Source organism: Dipodomys merriami, unplaced genomic scaffold (assembly GCF_024711535.1).
Source record: "Dipodomys merriami isolate MVZ:Mamm:240054 unplaced genomic scaffold, mDipMer1.0.p SCAF_5, whole genome shotgun sequence".
In the NCBI taxonomy this organism is placed as follows: Eukaryota; Metazoa; Chordata; class Mammalia; order Rodentia; family Heteromyidae; genus Dipodomys; species Dipodomys merriami.
This window is the reverse complement of record NW_027206068.1, coordinates 14989387-15012116: the sequence shown is the minus strand read 5'-3', so window position 1 is coordinate 15012116 and position 22730 is coordinate 14989387. Positions and strand designations below refer to the sequence as shown.

Here is a 22730-nt window from a genome sequence, read left to right as displayed (position 1 = left end):
TGTTGGAGATAAAGCACTTATTCAACAGGTGAATTATGCACACCTGTGCTGCTTCTTTCATTTCCCTCTTCCCACAATGCCACAATGCCCCCAAAAGAACAATATCTCTCAAGTCTTTCCCAATTGTCCAGTGAAGCTAACCACCTCTAAAATAGTTTTCAAAGGTAAAGGGAGAGCTGGGCACCACGTGGCTCAAGCCTGTAATCCTAGCTACTCAAGAAGCTGAGATTTGAGGATTGCGGTTCAAAGACAGCCTGGGCAATAAAGTCCTGTGAGACTCTTATCTCCAACTAGCCACCAAAAAGTCAGAAGTGGAGGTGTGGCTCAAGTGGTAGTGTACCAGCCTTGAGGGAAAAAAAAAAGCTCAGGAACAGCATCCAGGCTCTGAATGTAAGCCCAGGATTCACACACACACACACACACACACACACACACACACACACACACACACACACACACACACACACACACACACACACACACACACACACACACACACAGTACAAGGACAGAAAATAATGATGTTCCACCAAGTAGAAGAAAATGTAGGGGTGGTGAGGCTACCTTGAATTCTGACTGCATCTGAACTCAATGCGTGGTGTCCTGCTCACGTCCTGGCTTGAGCCTTCCAGCCCCCTGTGCATGGGATCTCTTGCAGATGGTCATCTCACTGACCAGCGAGGAGCTGAGTGCCTATGCCAAAGCCGGGGCCGTCGCAGAGGAAGTCCTGTCATCTATCCAAACAGTCATAGCCTTTGGAGGCCAGGAGAAGGAAATCCACAGGTGGGTCTCTTTGATTAAGACAAAACATGCTCGTGTTCAGTTCATTCCCCCCCCCAAAGGCTATTCCATGGTATTTTGTCTTTGCTAGGTATACACAGAATCTTCAAGATGCAAAGGATGTTGGTATAAAAAAGGCTATCGCTTCCAAACTGTCCCTGGGGGCTGTGTATTTTTTTATGAATGGAACCTACGGGCTGGCTTTTTGGTATGGAACCTCCTTGATTCTTAGTGGAGAGCCTGGCTACACCATCGGGACGGTGCTTGCTGTAAGTCTTGCTTGAGAACAAAGGGAATTGATCTAGATGATGTCTTCTTTCCTAGAGCTTAGTCACAATTGTTTTTACACACAAATAGTTACTTCCTTCCAAGGAATGATAGACAATTTTATATGATCCTTCAGCTTGAGGGAATTTATTTCTCCAATGTATTTTATTGTCCCCATTGTGTTTTTAGAAGGGTCATAATGAAATCATCACTTGCAGGCACATAGTTTTCTTATTTCAGCAGTCAAAACAACCAGTCTCTAGTAGGACATTTCCTTTCATGCTTACCAAGATACAATGGCACTCAAGAATCACCTCTGAAGTGTAATATTCTGTGGACGGCATGCACTTCCTCTGTCCATTTAGCATACAATAATGTTAAAAAAAAATAAATTACTGGAACCAGATACCAGCGGCTTATGCTTATAATCCTAGCTACTGGAGAGGCTGAGATCTGAGGATTGTGGTTCAAAACCAGCCCAAGACAGAGAAGTCTGTCAGACTCTTATCTCTAGTTAACCAGAAAGCAGGCCAAAAGTGGAGCTGTGGCTCAAGTGGTAGAGCACCAACTTTGATCAAAAACCTCTACAGGACAGGGCTCAGTCCCTGAGTTCAAGTCCCAGTACCACCCAGAACATAAAAATTAGAGAAAAAAATTACATACAGCTCTGTCCAACATTACAATTTGGTGTCATTGAAGTGCTTAGGGGTTATATATTTAAATTTTAGTTTATTCGATGATCCTCTCAAATTTCATCAGTCAACAACTGGTCAGCTCAGGATTAGGGGGCGTTTGCCACAGTGAAGTGATCTGTTCCGTACACTACAGCTCTTGTTTGGTCTTCCCATTCCAGGTAGACTTCTCCTTTCAACTCAATTCATCTTTTGGTTTCAGGCATCCCTTCGAGAGCACCCACACTATGTTAGAGCTCTTTCTGCAAGTCAAATGTGAGCATGAAGATTTTTGGCTAACCCTTGCTCCTCTACCCACCCACCCCCCAACTGTGTGTTAGGAGAAACTGCACTGAGCTCACAGAGTTCTTTCCGGGGAAGGGCTAACAGGCGCCAAAGCTCATCCCCTTACCCATAGCTCCATGCTCAGGTCATCATGTCTCAGTCAGCTCATTTTCCTACTTGGATGGCCCAGCAGGTGGTAACCACAAAACCACAGGAAAATTCAAAGTTGTTCCTGCTGGGTACCCATGCCTCACACCTGTAAATTCTACCAACTCAGGAAGCTGAGATATTTTCAAAGCCTGGGCTTTGAAAATCCAAAATATTGAGCTGGGAATGTGGCTTAATGGTAGAGTGCTTGCCTCGCACGCATGAGGCCCTGGGTTCGATTTCTCAGCACCACATAACCAGAAAAAGCCAGAAATGCCACTGTAGCTCAAGTGATAGAGTGCTAGCCTTGAGGAAAAGAAGCTCAAGGACAGTGCCCAGGCCCTGAGTTCAAGCCCTAGGACTGGCAAAAGAAAAGAAAAGAAAATCCAAAGTATTCTTATCTCCAATGAACCAGCAAAAAAAAAGGAGTGGAAGTGTGGCTCACATAATAAAGCCTTGAGTAGAAAAGGCCAAACTATGAAACTGGGAAGGTGGCTCAGTGGTAGAATGCTTGCTTTGCATGCATGATGCCCTGGGTTCAATTCCTCAGCATCACATAAGCAGAAAAGCTGGAAGTGGTGCTGTGGCTCAAGTGGTAGAGCATTAGCCTTGAGCTGAAGAGCTAAGGGACAACGCCCAGGCCCAGAGTTCAGGCCTCACAACTGACCAAAAAAAAGCAGAAGAAAAAGAAAAAAAAAAAGAGAAAAGGCTAAACTGGAGCATGAGATCCTGAGTTCAAGTCCTAGTACCAGAAACAAACAACAACAACAACACACACACACACACACACACACACACACACACACACACACACACACACACACACACACAAAGTTTTTCTATATTAGAAAATAAAGTCATTGGGTTTATTTGCATTTGGAGTCCTTGGGTTTGTTTGCATTGCTTTGTATTTAATCACAGTTTCCATTCTCTCTAACCCAATTTCTCTAATATGTCTGGGAGCCTAAGTATGTAGTTCACCTGGTGGTTCTGCTTATTCAGGTGCAGAAGGCTAAAGATCATTTCTTGTTTCCGCAGGTTTTCTTCAGTGTAGTTCACAGTAGTTACTGCGTTGGAGCCGCTGCCCCACACTTTGAAAACTTTATAGCTGCCCGGGGAGCTGCCTTTAATATTTTCCAGGTTATTGACAAAGTAAGACCCCATTGCCCTGAGAGCTAACAACTTTTACTGCAAAGAGGGACACCATACACAAGGTACTATCAGGTTTGTTACAATGGGTATTACCCATGCTGGCCAGTTGCCAATGGAAAGAAAGGTGGCTTTTAAGTTGCTTTTCAGAGGGGACTATGTTTTATGCAAATCTTATGTCTATCTTAATGTCCTTCTAAAACAGAAAGGGAAAACATTGTACAAAAGAAAACCATCTTTAAGCTATTTTATAACATCCTCTTTATTTCTCCAAGATACCCAGTATAGATAACTTTTCAACAACTGGATACAAACCTGAATGCATAGAAGGAACTGTAGAATTCAAAGATGTCTCTTTTAGTTATCCATCAAGACCATCCATCAAGGTAGGTCAAATTCAACAGTATTGTGCAGCTTTCTGATCTGCCACTGGCTGAGATCTTCTCTTATGAGATTATCTAGGATCGTTTTGAACAAGGTTTTGGCTCCTGAGCTTTACAGACCTGAGTACAGCAGACAGACAGACAGACAGACAGACAGATACCCAGGGGACAAATTACTCTGCAACAGCTATTTATAGTTTCCAGTATTTTTTTTTTCTACTACAGTTGCCTAACACGCATTTTTTAGCTTTATGGGAACTCCACGCTGGATTTCAGAGCGCACCAAATGCCTTGGGTTGTTGGCGCCACCTACTGGTCGTGCCTGGATATTACCTCACTTCTCAAGGATAACTCAATGTGATCACAAGATTTTCTGATGGAAGGCAGGTGTTGAGCCTTTTCCCTGCCCCTGCCCCAGACTTTCAGCATCTGCAATCATCCCTTGCACTCTACACACACACTTGCTTACACATTCACACACTCACCCAGTGCGTTCTCCATCATTCACTTCGTTTTGGGCGAGTTCTTGGGAAGATGTAGCTGTCTCTCATTACCTTCCATTTTACATTTGCTTAATGTATTTAGCCATATTGTTAAAATTCAAAATAAGCAGCTACTAGCAGATCATGTTTTGTCGGAGGAAAGAAGAGTACCAGATTTTAAGTGAAATATACAAAATGAGTAATGACATCAACTTCTACTGTAACAAGGGATTTTCATGATAGTTGATCTTTATTCTTCATTTTTCCTTGCTAAGTCGTTTATTGAAATTCTCTCTTCAAAGCCATTTATTTTCCAAACATTTTTGTTGCCTTATTATCTTCACTGGACTAGTGATGTCTTCTCTGCTTTTTGCTTAAGATTATCTTTCAGATAACATCACCTTTTTCTTTTTTTCTTTTTCTCTCTTTTTGTTTTCTTCCCCTCCCCCCCCCATCCCCACTGGGGTAAGTAAGCCTCAGATTGTGATGTTTCTACCTGATTTTCCTTTGTAGCTATGATTATAGAAATGAACCATCCCTCCCAACTTATTTGGCCATACATGATCTCACTATCTTTTTGTCTGAGTTGGCATCAAACCATGGTCTTCTCAATCTCTACTTCCTGAGCCGCTGGGATTATAGGCTTGAGTCATCATGCCTGACTTAGATCTGTCTATTTTTAGTAGTAGTGTTAGTATTATCATTATTATCTTTAGTAGTGTACAAATGGGTTTCAATTCAACAAGTCAAACTATGAATACAATGCATCGTGATCAATGACACCTCCTCCCATCAGTATTTCTTAATCTCACCCACACCCTCAAGTTAGGTGGCTCCTTTTTTGTATATACACATTGAATGACATGACTATTTTCCCACCATTCCTCTCTCCAGTCATCTGTCCCTCCTTCCCTTCAATCCTCCCTCTCCCCAACAAAACATGTTTCAGCGTCCTCTTATTCTGTCTTTAACAGTTCACTAATTATTCAGAGAAGTTACAACTTTGGAATCCTCTTCTCAGTAATTTACTCTCCTTTAGTCAATTTCTTTTTTGTATATATACCTCTGTATGTTTTCATTTACTTTTATAGTTTAGATCTAAGTTCTACATATGAGAGAAAACATTATACCCTTTGGTAGCACAAGTTATTTCACTTAACATTTTTTTCTAAGTTCATCCATTTCCCTGCAAATGGTGTACTAGTATTCTTCCTGATTAATTTGCAAAATTTAAAGAAATATATATCATGTATTTTCTTGATCCATTTATTCATGGAGGTCATTTGGGCTCTTTCCATAACTTAGCTATGGGGAATAGTTCAGCAGCGAACATCAATGTGCAAGTGTCTTTACCATATCCTGACTTGTAAGACTGGATAGATCCCTAGGAATAGTATTGCTGGATCATAAGGTAGTTCAATGTTTAGCTATGGAAAAATCTCTAAACTGCCTTCCAAAGAGTTTGCATTATTTACATTCCCACCAATAGTGTAATAGGGCTGCTTTTTCACCCATATTTCAGCCAGCATTTGTTTGAATTTTCAGATGCTGACTCATCTTACTGGAGTGAGATGGAATCTGGGTTATTTTGAGTTGCATTTCTTTTATGGCCAGAGGTGTTGAGCATTTCTTCATATGCTTATTGGCCATTCTTACTTGTTCTTTAGAAGAAGAACAGTCTATGTTTAGCTCCTTTGCTCATTTATTAATTGGGTTATTGATTCTCTAGAGTTTTCCTTTCTTGAGCTTTTTTTATATTCTGGATATTAGGCCCTGGTCAGATGTATAGCTAGCTGGCAACTAGATCTATTTATAGAGAGAAGTGATGGAAAATTCTTTCTGGCTTATTTTCCAAAGTTATAGGCCATCAGACATGCAACATGAAAGAAAATTTCTTCTTGAGTGTCACGGAAGAATTGTGTTTTTGTGTGTATAATTGTATAGTGAATTCACGAAAATACATACAACTATTACAGCTATTCCTAACTGTTGGTTTACACCCGTGTATTCTGAAAGGTTCTGAAAGGTCTGAATCTCAAGGTCAAGTCTGGAGAGACAGTTGCCTTGGTGGGCCCCAGTGGCAGCGGGAAGAGCACCGTGGCCCAGCTTCTGCAGAGGCTCTATGATCCTGATGACGGTTTTGTAAGTGCGGGTCCCGATGGTATGGCTTGCATATATCACCTATCCCAGTGTGCTGGGGCTCAGTCTTCTCATTTTTATTAGTGAAGCTGAGAGAGACTATATTGGGTTTTTTTCCTATGAATTTGTTCATTCAACAAATGCATTAGAACCTTGGCATCCACAGGTAGGTGGCCCCAAGGATGCCACCATTGATGATGAATGGTGGAATGTCCAGAATACACAGAGTTCAATGCTTTGAAATGACTCAAATTCATCTATACCATATATCCAGTAGTAGATCAGCATGTCCATAACTTGAGTAGTACTCTACATGGTGTAGACTACAGTACTACCAGTTTCCACATTTGTTCTACCCCCTAAACCCAGTGACTCACACACATGCAGGACAATGCTTTACTAGTACAAAGATTCTAACATCACACCTGCACAACGTGAGAAAATTTTCCTCAAAATATTTTAATTCACCTTATATGTGTTATATACTGCCATCTAGTGGTGCTCTTGAAAACTACATTTAAATTTCTCACCTAATTTGGTGTTTGGGAGAATTACTGTAATTTTAACCTTTTTGATATAGCAAGGGCAAGTTTTTTTGTTTTTTTACCATTTGAAGAGGATATTTTCACAAAATTAAGAACATAGAAGCACTCACACTAGCACTCAGTGATCTCCTCTGCATCAACTGAGCTATGTGATGTATACATGAAGAATTGGGGGAATTTATTTTTCTTGTTTTGATCTCATTTGAAATGTCTTTTGACTTTATTTATTTAATTAGTTATTTATTTACCATGCTTAATCATAGCCACGTGTAAAAATATGAGGCACTATGTTATAACTACAAGGTGTTTTGCTACTTCTTTAATAGGCTGTAGGAATCTCTAGAGTCTAGGAATTCCTAGGTTCTAGGAATTCCTAGGTTCTTCAGTAAATAAAAACCACTGTTTTCATCAGATTTGCATTCTAATAAGCAGAGATAGCTAAACAACATACAGAACAAGTATTAATGTGATACAATAAAAACAAATTCATATATTAAACAAAACTATGACAACATTTTATAGTGTCCAGAACTTAACAAAGATTTTCAAAATTTGATCTAGGCATGGTGGTGCATGCCTGTAATCTAAGCAGTCAGGTAGCTGAGGTAGGATCACAAGTTCAAGGCCAGCATGGGCTATCCAGTAAGACTATCAAAAAAAGAAACAATAAACAATGACAGCAACAAAAATTAATGTCAGGATGTGTCGGATCATTTTAGAAGAATGATATCTATAGAAAATATCTCTCTTCTTTAATCTCTGATATTGCACTTAACTTTCTCACCCTTGTTAATAGTATGGAAAACAAGACAGAGTTATTACATGGACAATGCAATATTTCCACATAAATAATTCTTACTGCTTCGTTCAAAGTTTCACCTACTTCCCCCCCCCCAAAAAAAATCTACTCCCTAAGGCCTGATTTCCTTTACATTTCACTTTTTAACTACCTTAGATTCAGAGTCTATTGTTACATTCTTAAATTTCTGGAAGACCATTCTATGTATAAAGCAGTTATTTAGAATACTCACCTGTTCCCAGGCAAATGCCAGGGTTGGCAAGCAATAGCCAGCCTGTAATCACCATGCTTGGGCTTCTGTCATTAGAATATGTATCGGCATTGCAAAGGGAAGACAGGGTCACTGCAGATCACTGGTATCCATGAACAGAACACACTTCAGCTTTTTGTGGGTTAGTGAGGCATTGAAGGTTAAAAAAGAAGGCAGAAAGAAAGATAGAAAGAGGAGAAAGAAAGAAAGAGGAGAAAGAAAGAAGGAAGGAAAGAAAGAAAGGAAGGAAGGAAAGAAAGAGAGAGGGGGAGGGAAGGAAGGAAGAGAAGAAAGTGAAAAAAGAAAGAAAGGAGGGAGGGAGGGAGAAAGAAAGAAAGAAAAAGAAAGAAGGAAGGAAGGAAAGAAAAGAAAAGAAAAGAAAAGCAAGCCACCTAAGGCCTGGAACTTACACCCCATTCAGTCTTAAAACAAAACTGAAGAAGGGCTGGGACGTAGCTCAAAGTGCTTGCCTAGCAAGTGCAGTGTCCTGGGTTTGATCCCCAGTACCAAAAAAAGAAAAGACAAAAACAAACAAACAAAACCCCTCAAGTTCATGTAATAACATTTGTGGCACCTAGAGTATTATATCTGTGTAAGTTATAGTATATGTAACTAGCACCTGATATATGATTAATATCAAGCATATGTAATTAATACCTGGTATAGATAATTAATACCTAATTTGTGGGTCTTAAGACAAAGGTGCTCTAATAAGATTTTAAGACAGTCTTTTTATAAATTTGTTTCATTCCATCTACCAGAAGAAATCTACTGACTTCACAACTAGTATGTGCAGCACAGCTCATCTTTTGTTTTATTTTGTTTTTTTTGCTTTTAGCTCCAGGAAGGGGCTTGAACTCAGGGCTCCATGATCTTGCTCAGCTTCTTCCAAAGATCGTGGCTGGTGCGCTACAGTTTGAGCGCAGCTCCACTTCCAGGATTTTGCTGGTCAATTGGAGTTGAGAGTTTTGCATACTTTTCTGCCTAGAATGGCATCAACCTCAATGGTCGGGTCTCAGTCTCCTGAGCATCTAGGATTGATGACCGCCAGGCGCGGGGCCCTGGCTCCCAGCAGCCTGTTTCTGATGGCTTCTCAGCTGCTATTTGAGCCGAGGAGGGGAACCCCTCGAGCCAGGGCGTTCAGTGAAAGTCAACCCCCTCCATTCTTCCTCTGTCTTGGCAGATAACCGTGGATCAGAATGACATCAGAGCCCTAAACGTGCGGCACTACCGGGAGCAGATTGGAGTGGTGAGCCAGGAGCCCGTGCTGTTCGGGACGACCATCAGGAACAATATTAGCTTTGGACGAGACGGAGTGACTGACGAGGAGATCGAGAGAGCAGCCAAGGAGGCCAACGCGTACGACTTCATCATGGAGTTCCCGCAGGTGAGCCCACCGAGGTAGGACGGGGGGTGGGGGGCGGGGGGAGGGCTGGTTCGGGGGTTGCCCCAGAGCGGACAGGCATCGTCCACCTGGGACTGGCTTGAGAGAGCTGTTCAAGAATGCAAAGCAGTAGGAGGTAAAACGCATCAGACCAAGCTGAAAACTGGCACAGCTGCGCGCGCACACACACACACACACACACACACACACACACACACACACACACACATTGTTAATTGTGAGGCCATCTTGTGGCCAAAATGAGAATGTCACACACACACACACACACACACACACACACACACACACACACGATGTTAATTGTGAGGCCATCTTGTGGCCAAAATGAGCTGAAAACTGGCACAGCTACACACACACACACACACACACACACACACACAAAATGTTAATTGTGAGGCCATCTTGTGGCCTAAATGAGAATGTAACACACACACACACACACACACACACACACACACACACGGCAAACAGAGAGCAAGAGACTGTTTGCATACGGATGAGGTTAATGTCAGATAAGAAATGTGGAATCGTATTTGTGAAGAGAGGTAATACAAAGCTGAGCGCTACTGGTTCCTGCCTGTAATCTTAGCTACTCAAGAAGCTGATATCTGTGGATCCTGGTTTGAAGGCAGCCTGGTCAGGAAAGTCTATGAAACTCTTCTCTACAATTAAGCACCAAAAAGCCCGAAGTGGAGCTGCAGCTCAAGGAGTAGAGAGCTAGCCTTGAATGGAAACAATTAAGGAACAATACTTAGGCCCTGGGCTTATGCTGCAGGACTAGCACAGGTGTGGAGAGAGAGAGGAAGAAAGGGAGGGGGAGAAAGGGTAAGAAAGAGAAAGAGAAAGGGAGAGGAGGAAAGGGAACAAGGAAGAGAGGGGAATTGGGGAGAGAGAGAATAGAACTTGAAACTCTAGGCAAATAGGAGATATCAGACCTTAATGAGTATTGATACAAAGTTACATTTTCAAAAGACAGATGATTCACATTATAATCCTAGCTACTCGGGAGGCTGAGATCTGGAAGTGGGAGGCTGAGATCTGGAAGTTGGTGGTTCAAAACCAGATCTCGTAGAAAAAGTTTACGAGACTCTCATCTCCAATTAGCCAAATAAAAATATCAAAACTGGGGGTCTGGATCAAGGGATAGAGCATCAGCCATGAGTGAGTGAGAGAAGAAGGAACTGAGTTCAAGACCCAGTATCCATACAAAAATAAACAAGCAAAAAATAAACTGAGGCAGGCTGGATAGGGACTGAACAAGGCAAAAGGCAGCTAGCTCTTCATGTGAGTGCTTCTAACGTGGATGAACTCATTTGTCACAACTCGCAGAGCTGGATCTGAATTATTCTACAATGAGATGTGTGTGTGTGTGTGTGTGTGTGTGTGTGTGTGTGTGTGTGTGTGTGTGTGTGTGTGTGTGTATCTGTCTGTCTGTCTGTCTGTCTTTCTATACTGGGGTTTGAAGTCAAGGCCTTGTGCTCCTTCTTGGATTTTTTTCCCCTCTAAACTCAGGCTCTAGCACTGGAGCCACAGCTTCACTGCTGAATTTTTTGCCTGTTCATTGAGGAAAAGAGGCTGTTAGATTTGTGTGTATGAGCTGATTTTAAATCTTGATCCTCAGATTACAGTATGTGCAGGCATGAGCCACCACCACCCAAGGAGACTGATACATTTTTGGGTGCGCCAGCTGCTCCTGGGGCTTGAACTCAGAGCGTAGGCATTGACTCTAGGCTAGCACTTTACCACTTGAGGCACAACTCCACTTGCAGCTTTTAGTCGTTAATTGGAGGTTAAGAGTCTCACAGAGTTTCCTGCTTGGGCTGGCTTTGAACTGCAATCCTCAGCCCTCAGCCTCCTGAGTAGCTAGGATTCCAGGTATGAGCCATTGGGTCTGGGCTGAGATTGATATTTTTAAAAATAGGAAAATTGGTCTCTAGAAGTTAAAGATCTGTGGGCTAGACATGTGGCTCAAGGCCAGCCCAGGCAGAAAAGTCTATTTCAATGGAAAGAAATTTGATGTAATGGCATACACTTGTCATCTGAGCTATAATGGGAAACTTAAAATAGGTAGATGACCATCCAGGCACACACCTGGGCAGAAAATGAGGCTCAAAAAAATGTAAAAGAGTTCTGGAGGTGTGTCTCAGTGAGACAGTTCCTGCTTGGCAAGCTGAGGTCCCCAAAGCAAATCCCAGTACCCCCCCTCCCCTCCCCACACACACACCACTATATTTATCATTTCCTGTTCTAATCATCCTGTCTTCTATTTCTGTGTTTCTCTCCCACTATTGAATTAGAAATTTAACACGTTGGTAGGGGAAAAAGGAGCTCAAATGAGTGGAGGGCAGAAACAGAGGATTGCAATTGCGCGAGCTTTAGTTCGAAACCCCAAAATCTTGATCTTAGATGAGGCTACCTCCTCGCTCGATACCGAGAGTGAATCAGTTGTTCAAGCTGCGCTGGAGAAGGTAAGTGAACAGAAGCATTTCTTCTTCCCATATTCTTGGTTCACTGTTATTTGAAATGCAAGAGCGCATAGATCTGCCACATGGTACTAAGTGCTAGATACTCCTACGGTGAGGAAGCAGTAAGTGCTTGAATTGGGGCAATGTATGATGCATATGCATGCATGAAGACCCCTTGCGTCTATCTACTCCAACAGATGTGGACCTCCAACCTCCCCCCACTAACCACTGGGAACCCACAACTATGGCCATGAGTATTCATTTTTCTCCCTTACACACCAGGGTGTGTAACTATAATCACACTGGTGTACCAGAATATTTGCTAGCTGGGTGCCAGTGGCTCACACCTGTAATCCTAGCTACTCAGGAGGCTGAGATCTGAGGAACAAGGTTCAAAGCCAGACCAGGCAAGAAAGTCTATGAGACTCTTCTCTCTAATAAACCACCAGAAAACCAGAAATGGTGCTGTGGCTCAAGTGGTAGAGTGCTAGCCTTAAGCTGAAGAGCTGAGGAATAACGCCCAGGCCCAGAATTCAAGCCCTACAACTATTTGCTGTATTAATTTTATTTTTATCATGGGTCAGTGTGGAAGGAGAGGTGCAAATCTGCTTCAGGTGAGGATTTCTGGTCTCTTGTGGGGTGAGGGTAACCGATGAAATTCTAGCTTGGTGAGTTAGATGCTCCTTGGGCTTCTTAGGAAATGGCTCATGGCAAAGGGGAGAAGCCAGACCTAGACACAGTGAGGAAACAAGAATCCACCTCAGTGCCCAACAGAGCTTGTAAATTCAGGTCTGTGAAGAGGTCTCTGACTCAGTGTGTCTCCTTGATGCCAGTCTATCTGAGAGCCCTGGGTAGCCCTGCTACATGATACATGATACAGCCTAACTCCATGAAAGCAGACTTTTTTTCTGGTTTGTGTCGTAGTACTGGGTTTGAACTCAAGTCTTCACGCTTGCTTAGCTGGCACACCCCCAGCTCTTTTATCACTGCTTTTTTCTTTGTTTTTATTAGACATGGGGCTTGAACTCTGGGCATGGGTAGTGTCCCTGAGCTCTTCAGCTCAAGGCAAGCGCTCTATCACTTGAGCCACAGCACCACTTCCAGTTTTCTAGTGGTTAATGGGAGATAAGAGTCTCACAAACTTTCCTGCCAGCTCTGGCTTTGACCCTCGATCCTCAGATCTCAGCCTCCTGAGTAGATAGGATTACAGGTATGAACCACCAGTACCTGGCCATTACTGCTTCTTTTTGATACAGGGTATTTATTACTTTTTACCTGGGCCAGATGAGACCTTAACTCCTACTTCCTAGGATAACCGAAATGACAGTTGCACACCACCTGCTCACCTATTGAGACAGAGGTTAGGGATTTCATGTCTGGCTGGGCTCAGACCTTGATCTTGCTGAACCAGGCTTCCTGCATAGAGATAGGATTGAACAGGCAGGAGCTATCAGCAGAGAGCCAGTAAAGAACTTGTTTTCTTTTTTCTTTTTCTTTTTCATGTTGATGTTGCTGGTGGTGGTCATGGGCTTTAACTCACAGCCTGGCAGCTGTCCTGATTGTTTTGTTTAAGGCTAGTGCTCTACCACCTTGAACCACAGCGCCACTTCGGGTTTTCTGGTGGTTAATTGCAGATAAGAGTCTCACAGACTTGCAATCCTCAGATCTCAGCCTCTCGAGTAGCTAAGATTACATACATGAGCCACCAGCAACCAGCAAATAAGCATATTTTTGCAGCTTCAAACACATGCAAGTTGCTAACTAACAAAATAGGGCACAATGCAATGTATTCCCTGTTCCTAGGAATCCTGCCTCCCCTCCTATATTGTTTTATTAACACCTCTTTTTTTTAATCTCATTATCTTCCACTTACAGGAAGTAGTAGAATCAGTGAAACTAACCAATAGTCATTAAAAAAAACCCATAAGCCAAATGTTTTCTAAAGCAAAGGTAGGTTTTAACTGAAAAACAGCAATGAAAGAAAAAAAAATCAGTTCTGTCCTCACTAGCACTATTGCAACAGCTCACTCCTAGTTACACCACACCCTCCTCAGTCTCCACCGCCTTGCTTTGCTATTAAGTTTAAAGTCCAATGACATCATGCTTCTGTGAGAATCCTCCAATCACTCCCCATTTCACCTTAAAGGAAAGCCAACCTCCTCGCAGTGAACTCTATGCTGCTGGGTTCCATGCTTCTTGTGGGATATCATTCCTTTCCTCCCCCTCCCCCTGCCCTTTTCCTTCAGATTGGCCTTAAATAGGACACAGCGCTTCCCAAGGGCATGTAGGTTCTCCTAGCAGAATGTGGACTCTGGGGGAAAGGCATTGATTGGTCACTCTGGTCCTCTCTGAAACAACCCATGACCCTTAACAGGCAGCAAAGAAACATGGTTTGAAAAGACTTTGGGGGAGGGGCAGGTGACTCAGTGGTAGCATGCTTGCCTTGCATGCATGAGACCCTGGGTTCAATTCCTCAGCACCACATAAGCAGAAAAAGCCGGAAGTGGCACTGTGGCTCAAGTAGTAGAGTGCTAGCCTTGAGCTGAATAGTTGAGGGACAGTACCCAGGCCCAGAGTTCAGGCCCCACGACCAATTAAAAAAAAAAAAAAGCTAGGCATTGGTGGCTGACACCTGTAATCTCTGAGTTCAAGTCCCAATACTGGCACAAAAAAATAAATAAATAAATAAATAAATAAATAAATAAATAAATAAATAAATAAATAAATAGAAAAGACTTTGTATCAGTGTGATTCAGGATAGTACTAAAAGTGAAGTGCTTCTCTCCCTCTCTCTCTCTCCCTCTCCCTCTCTCTCTCTTCTTCCTTCCATCCTCCCTCTCCCCTTCTTTCTCTCTCTCTCTCTCTCTCTCTCTCTCTCTCTCTCTCTTCTCTCTCTCTCTCTGCCCTCCCCCCTCCCCAACCCTGATTCTTCAATTCAAGGCTTGAGTGGTGCTCTTTAGCTTCTCCACTTAAGAATTTGCACTCTAGCACTTGAAACCAGCTCCACAGCCAGCCTTTCTGGGTGCTAATTGGAGATAAGAGTCTCATGTACTTTCTTGCCTGGGATGATTTCAAACCATGATCTTTAGTTTTAGCTTCCTGAGTACCTATGACTACAGACATGAGCCACCTGTGCCAGCTTTGTACTTAAAATTACTATAAACTAGTTGTGCATCACCAATCTTTTTCCCCCTCACTGGTCCTGTAAAAATACAACCAATCACCAATCTTGTTCAAGAGAAAAATCTAGGCTTGTGCCAGGCACCAGTGGCTCACATCTATAATCCTAGCTAATCAGGAAGCTAAGATCTGAAGATCAAGTTCAAAGCCAGTCCAGGCAGGAAAGTCCGTGAGACTCTTATCTCCAATAAATTACTCAGAAAAAGCTGGAAGTGGTGCTGTGGCTCAAGTGGTAGAGGCTCAGGGACAGCTGCCAGGCCCAGAGTTCAAGCCCCAGGACTACCAAAACAAAACAAAAGCATCTAAGGTTGGTGGATAAAGGTTTATGTCTAAGGCTCAAGCTTCTACTTTGCTGCTGGTTCGGATCCAGTATGTTGTGGGTCTTCTGAGATCCCTTACATTATACAACTTAGAGCATTAATCAATAAGAAAACTCCATTGTGTAGACTATTTTTCCTCATTAAGCTCTAATAAATAGTCACTCAAGGTCAGAGCAATTTTTACACACACACACACACACACACACACACACATTCTGGTGTGTATGTTCTGTAACCATTACATGTCTTTCTCTATGCTTATATGTGGATTTAGAGAATTTATGATTTATTTTTAACTATTTGTAGCAACACGATGGGTAATTAGGAACAGAAAGGGAATTTCTACAAGGGGATTTCCTTGGCTGGATTGAAGCCAGAAAAACAAAGACAAAACAATCTGCCTCTTGCTGATGTCATTGGCCATCTGGTAAGCCTCCTTCAGCAAGCTCATCTTTGTAAGGCTTACCTTTAAATGGTAAGCTAACATCTTTTAGAGAAGTGAATTTGATCAATCGAGGTACCCTTGGGAATCTGGCTTAAGAAAGGGAAAATAATTATATTTCATCAGCAAAAAAAAAGAATATACCAATATCCTTATACAAAGTGATTTCCATGTAATATGTAAGAGACTCCTAGATACCCCAAGACTCTTGGTAGGCTATTGTTTGAGAGGTAACACGCATTGATAACAGTTCTCACATGAGCTACGTATGCCATTTACTCTCCCATCTTCCCATTGGGGTTCACAAAGAGGTTACCTAACACCTGAGCCATAGTGAAGCCAGCACTGGGGCCTAGATCGTGACCACTCACATAAGCATGGTACTCAACTACCTCAAGAATCTACCTCTGACTGGGGCCAGTGGCTCATGCCTATAATCCTAGCTACTCAGGAGTATGGGATCTGAGGATTGTGGTTCAAATCCACCTGAGTAGACAAATCTGTTGAGCCCTTATCTCCAGTTAACCAGCAAAAAAGCCAGAAGTGGAGCTGTGGCTCAAGAGGTGCACCAGCCTTGCAGAGCACCAGCCTTGAGCAAAAAAGCCAAATGAGAGCACAAAGCCCTACATTTAAGCCCCAGTACTAGCAAAGAAAGAAAGCAAGCAGTTGTTCATGTGCATTCATAGGAACAAACGCCTACTAAAAACAGAACATGTTTGTACATTATGTTAGCTTTTTTTCCTCTTAACAAGCCAACCATGGGTGGGAAGGTAGTGAGACTCCCACACTGCTGGGGCTTTGAAGGTGGAGCAACCACTTTGTAAAGCTGGCAAGGTCCGCACAACAGATCAGCACAGCAGACCACAGGCCCTGTGACCCATCAAGTCCTTTCCCACAGTAGAGTACACCTTGTAGAATTACATACTCACATGAAGCATATATAAGAATCTATACATAACTTTAAGCAATGGAAAACTCAAATCCAAATCAAAGGTAGGTTGGATAAGGCCAGGTGTATCATGCAGTGGAACTTTACCCAGTAATAAAAATGAATTATCTGGAGAGGGAAGGGATGGTAGGGAAAAAAACAAAGGAGGGGTAACAATGCTTGATAGGAAATGGACTCATTACCTTGCTCATGTAACTGTAACCCCTCTGTACAGTACCTTTACAACAAAATATATATAATAAAAAAGAAAAAAAGGATGAATTATCTACAACCCTAGGCCACCAAATGGAGGAAAAATATAATACTGAAAAACAACAAAAAGACCCAGATACAGAAAACTATATACTACATGACTCCATTAGTGTAAAATATAAAATGTCAGCCAGTCACTCACATCTATAATCTTAGCTCCTCAACAGGCTGAGATTCAGAGGATGGTGATTTATGATAGCCCAGGCAGAAAAGTCTGTGAGACTCCATGTCCAAGTAATGAGCAAAAGGCCAGGCTGAAGGCATAGCTTACACAGGAAAACATCAACTGAACAAGCAAACGGAGCAATTGCAATACCTTGAGTTGAAGCCCTGGTACTGAAAGGAGGAGGAAGGGAAAGAGAGAAGGAGGAGGAAGAAAGGAGGAAGGCAAAAGTCATCTCTGCTGCTAGAAATGAGATAGTGGCTCCCCTGGGTGGGTAAGGTATATTATTGGACAGGTCATGGGCTGGCATCTGGGTGCTGGTAATGTTCCACTTCCTAATTTTGCCTCCTGTGTGTGTGTGTGTGTGTGTGTGTGTGTGTGTGTGTGTGTGTGTGTGTGTGTGTGTGTGTGTGTGTGTGTGTGTGGTTTGGAAATCCACAATGTCAACCCCTATAATGTGTACATTTTTCCTTGTTTACGCTATAAATGGGATCTAACCATTGAAATACAATTACAAATACAAATGAGTTGAATTACAGATACAGTTGAGACTGTACTCAACTATATGTGGAATAGCCCTATTTTAAAGGTAGCAAATAATGAATTTAAGCTAGTTCCTTTTGGTTTCTCCTATTAGATAGCTCTGAAATGATCATTTGGGTCCTTTCTAGTTCTAAAGTAGCATGGTTATCAAAAACCACTAATGGGAAATCAAGTTCACTTTCTGACTTCCTTTTTTTCTAATTGCTAATAGTTTCCCTAATCTACTAAGATTTCCAGATGTCTATATCCAAAGATAAGATTCTTACATATTGAAAATAATACTAGGAAAGGACTTTCTTGACTACTGAACAGGTTATTTGTACTAATTAATGTTTCTTTTTCATACATCCTGTGCCATAGGCAAGCAAAGGCCGGACAACAATTGTAGTAGCTCACCGACTTTCTACTATTCGAGGGGCAGATCTGATTGTCACAATAAAGGATGGGATGGTGGTGGAGAAAGGAACACATGCTGAACTAATAGCAAAGCAAGGCCTGTACTATTCTCTTGCAATGTCCCAGGTAATAACCTTACAGTGACACATTTTCTTTTTTCTGGGCCCCAGAATTTGAATTTAGGGCTTCATACTTGCTTTCTTGGTGCTCTAGCAACTGAGCCAAACCTAGAGGCTGGCTTTTTGTGAGCTATTCTAAAGATGGAGTCTTATGGACTTCTCTGCCCAGCCTGGCTTTGAGCCTCCATCATCTAGATCTCAGCTTTCACAGCTGCTTGAATTATAGTCATGAGATACTGGTCCCTGGTTTTAACTTTTCGGAGGTAACAAATACTTTACTAAAAATTAGAGATCTTGGCTTTCACCAAGCAACCAAGGTTGTTTCACGGTTCCTATGAAGAAGTTGAGCATGTTTCATTGCCTCGGCATTATGAGAAGTATGACAGAAGTTAGATTAATGGCTCTAAAAAGGGTCAAGGATATAGCTCAGGGCATTTGCCTAGCATGCACAAGGCCCTGAGTTCAATCACTAGCACCAAAATGAAATTAATAAAATAAAATGCTATGTAATGGCTAATATAGGCCAGGCACACTACAAATAAGGCTTCTGATTTCATGCTGCAATTTGTTATATGTTAGAACACAAAGAGCTATACACATAATAAACACTCAGCTATCAAGGCAAAATGCAAAATTATGAAATCAGATGGTCCAAGGAGAAATAAAAATTAATATTGATAAGGACCCAGAGAGCTGTATGGCCCCATAGAAGACCTCGAGGAAGAGTCTTTTAAGGTTTACAAAGTCGGAAGAGAAGGGAGAGATGAAGCTGCAAGGAACTAAAAGGGTACTTGATATAAAACTGAGGCAGAAAGGCAGTCAGTCATCCATGTGCCAAGGTGAGTGTTGGGGAAAGAGTGAGGAAAAGTGAGGTAACAAGGGTAGACTGAGGTTGGAAACGTGCAGGAAGCATTTAATCCTACTTACTGGCATTCAATAAATATCCGCTTGGTGAAGAGATACACAGACAGATCCAGGCTGTGTACCAAACACAGACCCTCAAGGAAAGGTAAAACGCACATCGGACAATCCAAAGGGGCATGATAATTCTGGACGCACGTGGCAAATAGACATTCCTCACGGCCATGTGTCAGCGAGTCATGAGACACCCTGTGGATCTGACGTGATTTCTTGCTTGGGGCCCATGAGCAGCCCAGATGGAATCGGCCTTGCTGTCTCACAGCTGCACTCCAGTTTTTTCCTTGTAACCTGGAAGGCAGTTTTTCCATGAAGAAGTCATCTCAACCTTCTTGGTTGGGCCATTCTACTTTAGCTGGCTGCTCCTACCTTTTTGCCAATTGGAACATTTAAAAAGTTATGAGCCTCTGTTGCTTCACAAAATTTATAACTTCAGACGTTAAGCCATGATGCTAAAATGAACTACTTCTGAACATATCCTATGAAGTAATGAGAGGAAGACAAAAGTTGAAAAGGTTCTGGTGGCTCATATCTATAATCCTAGCTAGTGAGGAGACTGAGATATGAGAATCTTAGTTTGAAACCAGTCTTGAGTGACAACGCTAATGGACAGCCCCCAGAACCTGAGATCAAGCTGTAGTACCAGCGTGCACATGTGTGCAAACACACACACTAAGTAAACAAACAAACCCTGCCGGGCACCAGTGGCTCATGCCTATAACCCTAATGCTTCAGGAAGCTGACATCTAAAGATGTCAGTTCGAAACCAGTCTAGGCAGGAATGTCCATGAGACTCTTATCCAACTAACCACCAAAAAGCCAGAAGTGAAGCTCTGGCTCCAGTGGTAGAGTGCTAGTCTTGAGCAAAAAAAAGCTCAAGGACAGCAGCCAAGCCCTGAGTTTTATCCCCAGCACTGGTGCCAAAAGCAAACACACAAAACAAAGCAAAACCTAATTCTAGGTTTATTGTACATTAGTCCAAATTTCATGTTTCATTTAAAAATATTAGTTAAGCGGCGATTTGACTATTGAATTTGCATGATTTTTATTCTATGAAAGAATTATGAAGTAATTAATTTTAATGTTTTAAAACCAAAATAACTAACAGTAAAAGAAAACAGGAAAGCCAACTGAAAGCTTTTGATATTTTTAACAACTAGTATAGTTATTTCTGGGCTGAGAATGTGGTTTAGTGGTAGAGTGCTTGCCTAGCATGCATGAAGTCCTGGGTTCAAGTCCTCAGTATCATGTAAATAGAAAAAGCTGGAAGTGGCGCTGTGGCTCAAGTAGTAGAGTGCTAGCCTTGAGCAAAAGAAGCTCAGGGACCATGCCCAGGCCCAGAGTTCAAGCCCCAGGACTAGAAAAAAAACTCACAATTATTTCTTTCTTGGGAATAACATTATGTTTTTTGTTTATTTGTTTATTTTTGGTCAGTCATGAGGCCTGAACTCTGAACCTGGGCACTGTCCTCAGCTCTTCAAGGCTAGCAATCTACCACTAGAGCCACAGCACCACTTCCAGCTTTTTCTGCTTATGTGGTGTTGAGGAATCAAACCCAGGGCATCAGGCATACAAGGCAAGACTGTACCACTAAGCCACTTTCCCAGTCCCAACATTGTTTGTTTTTAAAATTCTTTTTTTTTATTAGATCATGAATATGTGTTTTTCACAATTTAGGAAAAACAAAAATGTTGGTTCTAATAAATACATAAAAATATCAAACACCCTATTTAGTAGTCTCCAGTTACCTAAAATTATGTCTAGTCCGAAATAACAAGATCACTTTAAATCTTAATATACTATGAATAAGTGTAAATAATATCTCCTGTGTGTGTGTGTGTGTGTGTGTGTGTGTGTGTGTGTGTGTCTGTGAGAGAGGAGAGAGAGAGAGAGAGAGAGTACTGGGGCTTAAACTCAGGACTTCGTCACTGTCCCTCAGCTTTTTCACTCAAGGTTAGCATTTAAGCCACCTTCCATGTCCAGCTTTTTTGCTGCTTTACTGGAGATAAGGGAGATACGGGTCTCACGGTCTTTCCTGCTCAAGACTAGTAACTCATTTTTTAAAACATTGACTATACAACTTGCCTCAAACTTGGCTCAATTGTGAGAATTCACTACAACCACAGAAACCATGGTGTTCAAGCTATTGAGAGGACTCCAAACCACAGCAGGGCAAAGTCAGGAAGGCTGTGAGCTCCAGGCTTTGTTGCAAGCTAGCTGCCACTTACCAGCTTTGGGATGGGCCAAGACAGGTGCATTCTTGGCTCTCCCTAGTTCTAATCTCTATCATGAGGAATACTAGAGTAGCAAAAGCAATGGCAGTTGTCAAAGGACCCTTAATACAGTTCCTCGGAATATTTTAGACAGTACTCTAATGAAACCTGCCCTTCTCTACTCAAGGATATTCAAAAAGCTGATGAAAACACGGAGTCCACCACGTGTTCCACTGAAAGAGACACCAGCACTTTGTCTCTGGGTGCTGCAAACAGCGTCCAGCCCGACTGCTCAGGCAAGGCTGAAGAACCCACCTGCAACAAACAGGTAACTCTTCACCTGCCAGCATGTTTGTCCCACATGCTCTCCAGTTTTGATTTCAGTCGTACAAAATTGATCGTTAATACCAACGACACATTAACATCACAAGACAAAATCTTTCCCACACTTCCCCAGGCATCTCCTAAGACTACATTTATGTCTATGTTGGGGGCAAAAAAACATCACATGAGAATCTTATTCTATCCATGAGCAAGCAAGCCATGAGTGAACACAGTACCTTGAAGTGAGGTGTGAATATCGCCTGTGATGCTCAAGGTTGAGGTAACTCATGCAAGGATATAATGCACCCCACTCAGGATACAGGTCAGCTCTAGCACATACAGCCCAGCCCTCCATTCCTAGGCAGAGCCTGAGAAGCCCTGCTCACTGGAGCAGAGAGACACAGTCCACAGTTCTCCTCCTCACCTCACTGAGCCCCATATTGCAGCAGGTGCACCCCAGGACTGCTCTTCAGTCTCCACCTAACTGCAGGCCCCATTTCTCTATCTCCATTCTGCCTCTTTCCTCTGAACCTTCCCAACCCCCACCATAGGCCTCAAAGCCCCACTCTGGATGTTCTTTCTCCTCAGCACTCCGCCATAAAAAGCATTTTATTATCACCCCACCTCAATCCACACTTTTCCCAGCCTCCATTCTCTGAGGCCTGGCCCTGCCCCTACCTACTGGATACTGCTTTTTCAGTTGTTACCACACAGACTGGCATGCCTTGAAAGCTTGTACCCTGACCCCAGTGTGTGGGGGTCAATCAACAGCTTGTTGGAGGAGACGGGGTGTCATATCTCCAGTTCAGGACCACGGCTGCCTCCCAAACTGGAATTCCGTGCTTTTCTTGGGTCTGACAGATACTGAACTGCCCTTCCTCTTCCCACGGTCTTCTATCCACTCTTCTCCATCGCATGTGTCAACAACCACCTCAATTCCCTGGATTACTCGCCTTAAAGCCCTCCCTCTGCCCTTGGCATTGCCAACCTGTTCGTTGGTTTATGAGTATAAAGCTGATATACAAAGGGGTTACAGTTACATAAGTCAGGTAAAGAGTACATTTCTTTTTGGACCATGTCACTCTTTCCCTCTCTCTGAGTTTTTCCCTTCTGTCCTTCCCATAAATTGTACCACTCGCTTTCA

The 22730-nt window shown here is 42.5% G+C and overlaps 1 protein-coding gene across 6 annotated transcripts in view; it reads left to right on the top strand.

The window, feature by feature from the left end:
• The window catches only part of Abcb5 (ATP binding cassette subfamily B member 5), a 79594-nt gene that overhangs the window by 12135 nt on the left and 44729 nt on the right, over positions 1 to 22730 (top strand). For 3 of the 6 annotated variants that reach the window (XM_069996120.1, XM_069996117.1, XM_069996122.1), the window contains 9 exons: positions 659 to 783; positions 872 to 1049; positions 3189 to 3302; positions 3575 to 3685; positions 6181 to 6306; positions 9081 to 9284; positions 11600 to 11770; positions 17977 to 18138; positions 21450 to 21590. In XM_069996120.1, the coding sequence (XP_069852221.1) occupies positions 659 to 783; positions 872 to 1049; positions 3189 to 3302; positions 3575 to 3685; positions 6181 to 6306; positions 9081 to 9284; positions 11600 to 11770; positions 17977 to 18138; positions 21450 to 21590 (1332 nt within the window). The remainder of the gene's footprint in view (positions 1 to 658; positions 784 to 871; positions 1050 to 3188; positions 3303 to 3574; positions 3686 to 6180; positions 6307 to 9080; positions 9285 to 11599; positions 11771 to 17976; positions 18139 to 21449; positions 21591 to 22730) is intronic. The other 3 variants (XM_069996119.1, XM_069996118.1, XM_069996121.1) reach the window with 3 other exon arrangements.